Source organism: Oryctolagus cuniculus, chromosome 10 (assembly GCF_964237555.1).
Source record: "Oryctolagus cuniculus chromosome 10, mOryCun1.1, whole genome shotgun sequence".
Taxonomy (NCBI): Eukaryota; Metazoa; Chordata; class Mammalia; order Lagomorpha; family Leporidae; genus Oryctolagus; species Oryctolagus cuniculus.
In genome coordinates this window covers 10,012,839-10,025,356 of record NC_091441.1, presented here as the reverse complement: position 1 = coordinate 10,025,356, position 12,518 = coordinate 10,012,839, and the positions used below count along the sequence as shown (strand labels likewise).

General features: G+C 34.6%; 1 protein-coding gene across 15 annotated transcripts in view; it reads left to right on the top strand.

Annotated features, from left to right (window-relative positions):
- CCDC102B (coiled-coil domain containing 102B) overlaps positions 1-12,518 on the top strand; it is a 391,238-nt gene that overhangs the window by 56,344 nt on the left and 322,376 nt on the right. For 2 of the 15 annotated variants that reach the window (XM_070050064.1, XM_070050059.1), the window contains exons 2-3: positions 6,904-6,994; positions 7,113-7,191. The exons of 11 other annotated variants lie outside the window; for them this stretch is intronic. Coding sequence is in view for 2 of the 4 variants with exons in the window: in XM_070050060.1 (XP_069906161.1) it covers positions 6,956-6,994 (39 nt within the window). In the remaining 2 variants the exon portion in view is untranslated. The remainder of the gene's footprint in view (positions 1-6,903; positions 6,995-7,112; positions 7,192-12,518) is intronic. 2 more of the 15 variants (XM_070050060.1, XM_070050057.1) reach the window with 1 other exon arrangement.

Below are 12,518 nucleotides of genomic sequence, written 5' to 3'. Positions count from 1 at the left end.
AGTGATGTAATATGTGCACAAATCTTAGGTAGTTTTTAAATATTGATTTAAAAAATCTAAATATCAATAAATCTATTCTGAATATATTATAAAATGCTTTGTGTGAATTGTCTCATTTTCTAAAACTTTAAAAATGGTTTTCTTGTGAAATAACAGATCATCTCATTGTCTGCCTTTGACATTCTTATATTTTCATTGGATTCAAAAATTGATCACTAGGATATAGCTTTTTGGATCTTACAATGGGTGTGGCATCAAAATGATCTATGAGCATTTTGGTGTTTTATGTAATAGAGACACAAAGAAAGTGACTATTCTTAAAGTGAAACAGATCAATTTTTCATTTTTATCTGAAGAAATGTGATTTTTTTCTTTTTATGCTGATATTACAAGGTCATTTGAATTCTGACAAAATCTTCAAAAACACCCTCGTTAGCAGGATGTTGGTGCAAGAGGAATTTTAGAGGTTTTGAAGGAGGGGTTCCGCTTCCTGAGCTGTCTTGGGGAGTTAGTGAAACTTGGTTGTTGCTGAAACAAGAAAAGTTTTCTATTTTGCAGAAGTAGTTGACATAAAGGGTTTTGAGGCCTGAATTAGCATAAAGCATGGAAAAAGGTATTGAGCAATCTGCCTCACTGGAGCATAAAAAATGCGCCTTTGTGAAGATCAGAAATTGTCTTCAATTGGTAGAGCAGGATAAATTTTGGGGGCATCTTAAATTCAAACAGAATAATATTCTCCTTGTAAATCATAGAATAGAAACAATTTTAAGTTTTTGAGATGAGATAGAGTATCTGTGCCTCCTTATTTCCTATGTGCAAGATGATTTACATACATATTTACAGTTTTGATAGCTTTGCAGTAAATTAAACTTCAATGTAAATACTTCATTTTACACATGAAGAAACCTGAGGTTCAGAAATGTTAAATGACTTACCTAGCACTATAGATATTATTAGTGCTGGAAATAGGATTCCAAACTATGTCTTTCTGGCTTCAGTTATTTCCAGTATGCTGCACTGGTATTTTAGGAATGTGGACCTGCCACAAGTCAGGCAGGATGGCTTGACATTGGCATTGGAGTAACAGGGTGCAGGGAGTAAGTGAAGAGACTGCGTTCTGAAGATCAATTCCCATATTCGGTAAATCCAAGATGACCTCAATTATATCAGGAGGTCATTCCCTTGGGAATAGAAGAAGAAATTAATATTGCAACTATAGAATAGTTTTTACACTTAAACAGACTATTCTCATGTTCAAAACGTATGCTTTTCCTCACTTATTTCCTTAAATATATTCAAGAAAGGATGTCTTTTATCAGGAAATTTCATCCCTGATTTGCATTCAATACTATTTATTCACAAATAAAACACAAGAGGTGACTGAAAATGATATTGGGAACACATTGGCTTTTCATTTGATATGCAATACCAGTGAATACCTAGTGACTATCTGCTTTAGACTGGATAGACCAAATTATTATCAAAGAAATCATAAGTTTTATTTCAATGAGTGAAGAGCATACATACAACTTATATTGATAATACGTAATATAGCGTAGTTTGTAGTAAGACAGAATCTAGTCACAACTTTTTCCTCAAATATCTAAACATTAAATACATCATTTTACTTCTCAAAGTAGAATAGGACCAATACTTGGAGTAGGATTCATTTCCTTCTTTATTTCTCATGCTTTGAATAAAATTTTAAACAAGCTTATGTTATAGCAGGGATTTTTGGATATATATGTGTATACAAACAGATTATTGTGCCTACACTATAATATATATACATGTAGATCATTGTGTCTACACTATAAATATAGTATTTCATAGATACTATATACTACTTTATTTTAAAAGCATCTTACTATTAAGTTTCATGGAAGGAATGCCTTTTTGAATCCTGAAGGAGATGAAGACAGGAAATTAGGTAGCAAAAAAGTTGTATACAAGGCCATTTCATTGAATTCATAGTTTGAATAGGAATGTTAGTATTGTATACTTAAATGTTTTCTGAGTTGATTTATATTTCATGATCCTAAAGAATTATTGCTAGAAACAGCAAAGATATACAAATGTTTCATGTTAAATTTGTCATGGAAGGATTTTTTTTTCAGTAGCTGATGATAGTTGTCCTTGACCTTGAGTAAAAATCATAGACAATTGAAGAATTTACAAATGGTACCTTATCACAATGTCAACCTCCAATTTTTAGAGATAAAACTACCAGGAAATAGAAGAGGCTTTCAGTTACTAAATCAAAAGCGTGCTTCCTTTTTAAAATCTTTACAGGAAATTTATATTCAATATTTTCAAAAACCATTACAATGCTAAAGTTTTCCAAATCATAGAAAAATGAAAAGCTCCTGAATGGTTTTTAATGAGTTGAGCATAGCATTAATACCAAAAATTCAAAAATATGAACTGAAAATGAATTTATATATTGACTTCACTTCAGATATCATTTTAAAAATCTAAATATTAGCTAACAGAATCAACTAGTGCATTCAAATTGTTATGTACCATGACAAAATGGAATGTATTTTAGGAAGCAGTTGTAAGGAAGCTTTCAAAAATTTTTTTTTTTAACTTTTATTCAATGAATTAAATTTCCAAAGTACAGCTTATGGATTACAATGGCTTCCCCCCAATAACATCCCTCCCACCCACAACCCTCCCCTTTCCCACTCCCTCTCCCCTTCCATTCACATCAAGATTCATTTTCGTTTCTCTTTATATACAGAAGATCAGTTTAGCATACATTAAGTAAAGATTTCAACAGTTTGCTCCCACACAGAAACATAAAGTGAAAAATACTGTTTGAGTACTAGTTATAGCATTAAATCTCAATGTACAGCACACTAAGGACAGAGATCCTACATGAGGAGTAAGTGCACAGTGACTCCTGTTGTTGACTTAACAAATGGACACTCTTGTTTATGGCATCAGTAATCACTCTAGGCTCTTGTCATGAGTTGCCAAGGCTATGGAAGCCCCCTGAGTTCACCGACTCTGATCATATTTAGACAAGGCCATGTTAAAAGTGGAAGTTATCTCCTTCCTTCAGAGAAAGGTACCTCCTTCTTTGATGACCCATTCTTTCCACTGGGATCTCACTCGCGGAGATCTTTCATTTAGTTTTTTTTTTCCCCCCAGAGTGTTTTGGCTTTCCATGCCTGAAATACTCTCATGGGCATTTCAGCCGGATCCACATGCCTTAAGGGCTGATTCTGAGGCCAGAGTGCTGTTTAGGACATCTGCCATTCTATGGGTCTGCTGTGCATCTCACTTCCCATGTTGGATCGTTCTTTCCCTTTTTTTTAAATATTTATAAAAATATGCAACATTTCACACAAAAATTGTTTATCTTCATAGATGTTGAAAATTTATAAGATTCAAAACTTTTTAAACATTTCATTGAAATATACATAACAAGTAAATTCACTTATTTATAAAGATAAATGAGGAGCTGGCGCTGTGGCATAGTGGGTAAAGCTGCCGCCTGCAGTGCCAGCATCCAATATGGGCACTGATTCAAGTCCCTGCTGCTCCGCTTCTGATCCAGCTCTCTGCTATAGCCTAGGAAAGCAGTGGAAGCTGGTCCCAGTCCTTGGGCCCTTGTACCCACTGTGTGGGAGACAGGGAAGAAGCTCATGACTTCAGAGCAACCTACCTCTGGTCATTGCAGCCATTTGAGGAGTGAAGCAGTGGGTGGAAGACTTCTTTCTCTCTCTCTCTCTGCCTCTCTGTAACTCTGCCTTTCAAATAAATAAATCTTAAAAGTTTTGTCTAATCAGATTCATATCCAACACTCAAATTGAGAAAATTACCTAAGTGTCCTCACTGTTCCACCCCATTTCTATTTTCTGAAAGATTAATTTTATTTATTTGAAAGGCAGAGTTAGAGAGGCAGACAGTGAGATGAATCCTCCATCTGCTGGTTTACTCCCCAAATGGCCAGGCTGAAATCAGGAGTCAGGAGCTTCCTCCAGGTCTCCTCCAGGTCTCCTCCATGTCATCTACTGTTGTTCTCTCAGGTGCATCAGCAGGGAGCTGGATTGGAAGTGGATCAGCCAGTACTTGAACTGGGGACAGTATGGGATACAAGAATCACAGTCAGTGGCTTTAGCTATGCCACAGTGAGGTCCCCCCCCCCCATATTTAACATGAGGAAGGGTATATTGTCATTTATATTGTATGATTCAGTGAAACATTATAACTATATACATATTATGACATCACTCAATTTTTATGCTCTACATATTAATACCACAAATAAGAGAAAACATGATATTTTTCTTTTTGGATCTGCCTTATTTAACTTAGCATAATGACTTCCACTTGTATCCATTTTGTTACAAATGTCAATTTGTTTAATTCCATCATGTGTATATATATGCTACATTTTCTTTATCTAATCATCAGTTGATATCTAGCTTGATTCCACATCTTAGCTATTGTGAATTGAGCTGCTATAAACATGGGAATGTAGCTATCTCTTTCATATGCTAATTTCATTTCCTTTGTATATACTCCCAGGAGTGGGATAGCTGACTCATATGATAGATCTATTTTTAGCTTTCTGAGCATTCTCCATATTATTTTTCATAATGGTTGTACCAATTTGCATTTCCAGCAACAGCGTACTAGGGTATATTTTTCTCCTTGTCCTCACCAGCATTTGTTATTTATTGATTTTTTAGTTGAGGAAATATCTCATTGCGATTTTTATTTGCATTTTCCTGATGCCTAGTGGTTCTGAGCATATTTTCATGTGTCTGTTGGTTGTTTGTATTTCCTGCTTTGAGAAATGCCTGTTCATGTCCTTTGCCCATTTCTTTATATAATTTGTGTATTAACCCTTTATTGCATGCATGGTTTTCAAATTTTCTCTCATTGTTGCCTCTTCACTTTGTTGATTGTTTCCTTTGTTGTTCAGAAGCTTTTCAGCTTGCTGTACTGTGACTTGTATATTTTGCTTTTTTTATTTATGCTTCTGGGGTCTGCTCCAAGAAGTCTTTGCCTAGGCCAGTGTCTTACAGCATCTTCCTTATGGTTTTGTGTGTGTGTGTGCTAGTAATTTGATCATTTCAGATCTTCAGTTTAGATTCTTGATCTATTGTCAGTTGATTTTTATATAGGGTTTCAAACTTCTGCATATGGAAATTCAGTTTTCCCAACACTGTTGAAGAGAACTGTCCTTTCTCTAGGGAATGATTTTAACTTATTTTAGCTGGATTAATTCCTAGGGTTTCTATTCTGTTCTGTTAATCTACATGTCTATTTTTGTGCCAGTGCCAGGCTGTTTTAATTATAACAGCCCTTCAATATTCTTGAAATCTAGTATTAGGATGCCTCCAACTTTGTTTTTATTGTTTAAGATTGCTTTGGCCATTTGGAATTTTTTTCTGTTTTCATATGAATTTTAGGAATGTTTTTTCTAGTTCTGTGAGGAAGGTCTTGAGTTTTGATTGAGATAGATTAGAATCTGTAAGTTGCTTTATATAGTATGACATTTTGATATCAATTCTTCTAACTCATAAACATGGAAATTTTCCATTTTTGATGTCTTTTTCTATTCATTAATGTTTTGCAGTTTTCACTACAGAGAACTTTTACATCCTTGGTTAAATTTATCCCAGTATATTAAAAAAAATTTGTTACTGTAATGAATAGAAAGGATCTTACAAGTTCTTTCTCACCTAAAGCATTCCTATAGAAGAGTGCTACTGATTTTTTCATATTGATTTTTGTAACCTGTAACTTTACCGATTTCTCTAATGAGTTCTAATAGTCTCTTAGTCTTTTGGATCACCTATGTAAAGGATCATGTTATTTGCAAACAGGGATAATTTGACTTCCTCCTTTAAAAATTATATCACTTTGATTTATTTTTCTTGCCTAATGGCTCTAGCTAAAACTTCTAGAACTGTTGAACAATAGTGGTAAGAGTGGATATCCTTCTCTGGTTCCAGATGTTAGTGAAAATGGTTCCAGCATTTCCTGGTTCAGTATGATGCTGGCTGTGAGTTTCTTACATATCACCTTGTTTATATTGAGGTATATTTCTTCTATATCCAAGTTGCTTAAGGTTTTTTTTTCTTTTAATGATGAAATGATGTATTTTATCAAATACTTTCTCTGAATCTACTGAGATAGTCATATGGTTTTTATACTTCATTTTACCATGTGAGGTATCATATTTTTGATTTGCATATTTTGAATAATCCTTAAATCCCTATAAATCCTCTTTGGTCTGGGTGGATGATATCTTTTGAAATACTGTTGGATTCAGTTTGCTAGTATTTTGTTGAAGATTTTTGCATCTATGTTCATCAGTGATATTGGTCTATAGTTCCTCTTTTTTGTTGAATATTTCTCTGAGTTTGAAATTAAGGTAATACTGACCTCATAGAATGAGTTGGGAGGAGTCTCTCCCTCGCAATTGTTTTGAATAGTTTAAGAAAAAATGGCATTAATTCTTCCTTAAAAGTTTGGTAAAATTCAGAAATGAAGCCATCCTGGACTTTTCTTTTCTGGGAGGCTCTTTATTACTGATTCAATCTCAGCCATGTTGGTTTGTTCAGATGTTCTGTGTCTTTGTGACTCAACTTTGGTAAATTATATGTGTTCAGAAATCCATTTTTTCTAATTTTTTAATATTGCTGTTTGTAATAATTTCTTATACTTTGTATTCTTGTGCTATCCATCATGAAATCTTTTTCATTTTTGATTTTAATAATTTCGTTTTTTTTTTGTTGGGCCAATGTTTTATCAGTTTTGCTTATTTTTTCAAAAATCTGGTTGTTCATTTCATTGATCTTGCATATAGTTTTTTTTGACAGCTTTTTAAAATTTCTTTTTTCTTCTAATTTTAGATTTGATTTATTCTTGTTTTTCTAGGTCCTTGAGATGCATTGTTATATTATTTATTTGATGCTTTTCCAACTTTTTGATGTGGGCATTTATTGCTACACTGCTTTTGCTGTATCCTGTAAGTTTTGATATGTTGTTTTCACTTTCATTCATTTCAAGGAACTTTTTTATTTTTATTTCTTCTATGACCCACTGTTTATTCAGAATCTTGTTCAGTATGTTTTTATATTTTCTAGAGTTTCTATTGTTGTTAATTTCCAGAACTACATGAAGCACCAATAGATTATCTGGAACTTCTACCTACTTCTCTCCTTTGTGAGTAATTGAATATTATAATTGTACTAGTCATTTATAATTTTCAATCTTCATTTATAAATTGTTTTAATCTCATACAGAAGATAAGCAAGCAGAAATGAGTGATGGATATAGGCTGAATAATAAGAACATTTGAACTTTTGTAGACATCATAAATTAAACTTCTAAACTGACAAAAGGAAGAGAGAATAGCTACAAAAGCATCAAAGTTATTTTCAAATAAAACTACAAGCTCTTGCCATAGGTTCTTCCTCGTTGGATGTCTGACTTTAGCCTAGTGGTTAAGCCACCTGTGTCCCACATGGGAGTACATGAATTCAGTTCCTGGCTCTGGCTCTTGACTCCAGTGTCCTGTTAATGTACATCCTGGGATTCATCACTGATGGTTCAATTAATTGGGTCCCTACCAATTACATAGGAGATCTAGATTGCATTCCCATTTCCCATCTCATCTAGGTACAGCCCCAGCCTACGGTGGTATCTGGACAGTGAACCAGAGGATAGCAGCACTCTCTCTCCCCTCTGTTTTAATAAATTTTAAGATTTATTTTATTTAAAATAAGTATTTTATGTAAGAGGCAGAGTTAGATCTTCCAATGACTGGTTCACCCCCCCCCCCCCCGGAAGGCTGCAATTGGCAGGGATGGGCCAAGCTGGAGCCAGGAGCTTCTTCCAGGTCTCCCATGTAGGTACAGGGACCCAAGCACTTGGGCCTTCCTCCACTGCTTTCCCAAGTGTATTAGCAGAGAGCTGGATCAGGAGTAGAGCAGCCCGGAACCAAACCGGTGCCCACATGGGATAGCAGTACTGCAGGCTGTATTTTCTCTGCTATAATTTAAGAAAACCTGAAAAGCAATTTAACAGGTATTGGAAACAGGCAATGATAAAACCCAATCCTAGGAATTCACATAATTCCTATTTTTTCTTATAAATTAAGTGAAATGCGTGTACACAAATATAAGAATGCATCTGATTTTTTAAAAAAAAATATTTAAAGAATTGCACAGAGAGAGAGGGAGAGGCAGGGAGAGAGAGAGAGGGAAAGGAAGGGAGGACTTCCATTTGCTGGTTTACTCCCCAGTGGCCACAACGGCTAGCCAGAGCTGTGCCAATTTGAAGCTGGAGCCAGGAGCTTCTTCCAGGGCTCCCATGCGGATACAAGGGCCCAAGGACTTGGCTTATCTTCTCATGCTTCCCCAGGTGATAGCAGAGGGCTGGACAGGAAGTGGAGCAGCCGGTATTCGAACCAGTGCCATATGGGATGCCAACACTGCAGGTGGCAGCTTTACCCACTATGCCACAGCGCCAGCCCCAGCATGTGATATTTAAGAGGAAAAAAATAAAACTAGAATTTCTGAGGAAGATTTAAATTTGTGGCACTGGTGTGATTACTTGGGAAAGAGTTGAAGAAATGTTTATACAATTGTGAGGTTAAATGAAAACAAAGCAGGTTTTCACAAAACAAGAGTTTAATCTGGTCTTGGGCTCTGCAGCCTTCCTTGTAAAAGGTTTACATTTTCTGTTTCAGGGACTTGGAAGTCAGATCCTTTAAGAAATATAAACATTGACTAATTTACTTCCTGCTATTTTGACATTTTTAATACAATCTCTTTACTTTTCTTTACTAAGGATATAAACAATTATACCAAAATAAAGGCAAACAAATGAAAACTGATTCCAGATCAGTTAGCAATTATGTTAAGATTGCTGTTCTAAATTGCTTTTATATTACTACTGTATTCCCCTTTGTCAAAATACAAACCCAGAAACAACAAATCTTAAAAATATCTGGGATTTTTGGGGATTCTATAGCTTAAAGAAAAGGAAAAAAATCACTAATTTGGCTGAATGGGAAAGTATAGGCAAGATAAAGTCAGAAGTTTCACAAGAAGTTTACTAAAACTTTTATTTTTAACATTTGATATCCTATCTTTTTTAGGTTACAAAGATCGATAAATTAAACTTTTCTAGTGAAACCAACAATTACGATCTCATTATAAGTAAGTTACCTACTATCTAATCATCAGATGATGCATCTGAAAACTGATTACTTTTATTATACATTAAATTGGAAGTTTAGAATAAAACATGACTGATTTTTTATCTTAGAAGGGTCCATAGAAATATACTGAAGATATAAATCTAGTGATAGTGAGAAAAAGATACCAAGCTTTGTCTAGATGTCAACATATTAGTCAATATATCAGTTGTGCTGATAATTTGTATTGTGATATACAAGGATACTTCTACAAGTTCATGGAAATTAAAAATATATTTTGGTGAAAAATTTTTGAATTCCATACATAGTTTTCTCATGCACATTTTCCATGAACTTTTTGAATACCCCTAAAATAGGTATTAATATTTTCTTTCACTTCATAATATAAAAACATTCAATTTTTAAATTATTTATATTCTTAAAAATATTTATTTTATATATTTGAAATGCAGAGTTACATAGAGAGAAGGAGAGAGAGAGAGAGAGAGAGAGAGAGTCTTCCATCCACTAGTTCACTTCCAAAATGGCCACAACCATTGGGGCTGGGCTAGGCTGAAGCCAGGAGCTTCTTCTGTCTGGGTCTCCCACATGGGTCCAGGGGCCCAAGCACTTGGACCATCTTCTGCTGCTTTCTCAGGCACAGTAACAGGGAGCTGAATCAGAAGTGGAGCAGCTGGGACTTGAACAGGCACCCATATGGGACACCAGCATTGTAGGCCAGGGCTTTAACCCATTGCATCACAGTGCTGTCCTCTCAATGTTTAATAATTTCATTTTTTCTTTGCCTTTTTTCTGCATCTGTTTTCCTGGGAATCAAAATGCTCCTTAACAAGAGAATAATTACTATATATAGTACACATATAAATGAATACTGCTTTATTTATAGAAAAGCCCAATTATATATATATATATATATATATATATATATATATATTACTCATAAGACATTTGATCTACAGTTGAAATTTATGCTGTTCCTATTTAGAGGTAGATAGCCTTGCTATTTCAAAACAGATTAATCATATTTTAAGAAAAACATAGTTTAAAAAATCTGAGAAATTCCATATTCGCTAATAATTTTGTTTTCCTAAACTCCTCTGCAATTACATTAATAAAGGCATATAATTCAAGGACCAAATCTGACCTGCAGTAATTTGGAATTTTCAAGGACTTAAACTTCTACAGTGTTGTACTTTGAACACTTTGCCATGAGTGGGTGTGGGCAGCTGGCTTTCCTGTCTAAAAATCTTTTGAAAACGTAGAAAGTTCTTTCACTCAGCACAGAATTTCTTCATTTTCCATTAAGGAAGGAAAGTTGAATACATAAATATTTATTCTTGGGAGATTAATCAGGAATATTAGATGAACTCAAACATAGCATTAGTTTGATTTGTGTTATGGTTACGCAATTTTCCCCTCATTTTCCAACATTCACAACATAGTTTTTGTTGCATGTAAAATGTCAGCATCTCAGTAACTTGCTAAAGGTGACTCTTTGGAAGGCTGTATCTTTAACACATGCTTGAATTACTGTGGGCTGTATTTCTCAGGTAATTTGAATGTGAGCTCCCCTGGGATGGGCGTTCAAATCTCCTTTTTCACTGGTGGATTCTTAACTCCTTGAATTCTGTACCTGGGCCATGGCAGAAAATCAACAAAGATTTGTTGAATGAACACATGAATAAATTCAAGGTTTAAAAACCAATATTTATCCTTACTCTACTTAACAACATGTAGAGGTGAGAAGACATTACTGTATATGTTTTTAAGGAAATGGTCATTACAATATATATTACATACATTTGCTGGTTTGTATGTCTTAATTTTGCTTTTGTTTCGTGTGAGTTGTTGAACCATTTTAAAACCCTAAACTGGAAGGCAATAGAAGTAAAACAAACATAAATAACTAGAGGTATTTTAAAGAACTTTAAAATGACTGCCTTTTAACAGTTCATATATTTAATTCCTGCGGTTTAGTTTATATGATGACTTTTTATTTTTCAAAAAAAAAGATTTATTTACTTGAAAGGCAGAGCTACAGTGAGAGGGGGACAGACAGAGCTTCCCTCTGCTCGTTCATTACCCAAATGGCTACAGTGGCCAGGGCTGGGTCATGCTGAAACCAAGAGCTTCATGTGGGTCTCCCACGTGAGTGCAGGGGCCCAAGCACGTGGACCATCCTTTACTGCTTTCCCAGGTGCATTAGCAAGGAGCTGGGTTGGAAGTGGAGCAGCTGGGACAGAAACCAGGTTTTAAGGAAGAGGAAGTTTTGTAAGGGATAGACAAGTGATTGAGAGACGGGAAAAAGGTGGTTTTCAGAAGGTGGAGGCCTAGAGGACAGGATGACAGGTGACGATCTGAGGCTGATATGAAGCATGGACAGCAAACTCAGTTACAGTGAGAGAAGCTGAGCTAGAAAGCTGCTAGGGGTGAATGCTAGGCTGAGTCAGGATTAAATGCATCGAGTGTGGTCACCTAAACAAGAAAATGCATTATCTGTGGCTCATGCAACCTGAAAGGCGGTAATGCTTTTTATCAGTAGGGAAAAAAGGGAGGAACACAAAGTTAATCATCTATAGAATGAGAAGTGTGAAGAGCTTTCTCTAAATTCCCTGAAGCACAAAATTCAGGCCTGACTTGTAGAAAACAAAGGAAATATTTTCTCCACTCCAGTTTCTAAGAAAAGCATGAAAAATATTGTTTTTTTTTTGAGAGGCAAGAATTTTCTAAGTAATTATTGTTTGGCAATCAATCATTTTTTCTTCCCCTCTGTGCTTTTCTCTGAATAACAGGCTTTAGGCACTGTTAGCTAGAAATTTTTATTCAATTTATAACTTTTCAATAAATCAGATGGTTAAATTGACATAAACTGGTTTCCTCAAGAAACAATGTGGAGTGATTTTGTTAATTAATACTTCTTTTTAGGAGTGTTATCACAGAAAGTTGGACCTGAATTGTAGGTTAGTTCTTTGTTCAATGTCATGAATGATCTTGTTATTTTCAAAGGACAATCAAAAATTAAAACATTGCAATTTTCTGTCTTTAAAAAGATGTTTCTTTTGATTTACTAAAAATTAGAACAATAAATGATGGGGTGAATATCATATCATGGAAGATATTTTGTTGAATCTTTAGAGATAACAATGAGTACCTGAATTTTTTTTAAAAAGTAAATAGACCCAGACATATTTAAGTTGAAATAGCAATAGATGTTTTCCAAAATAAATATTTTCATTTGAAGATAAATGTATAAATTTTCCCACAATGTGTTTATAAACTTAAAGACTGAACACTAGGGGCCAAAGCTATGGCATACTGGGTAAAGCTG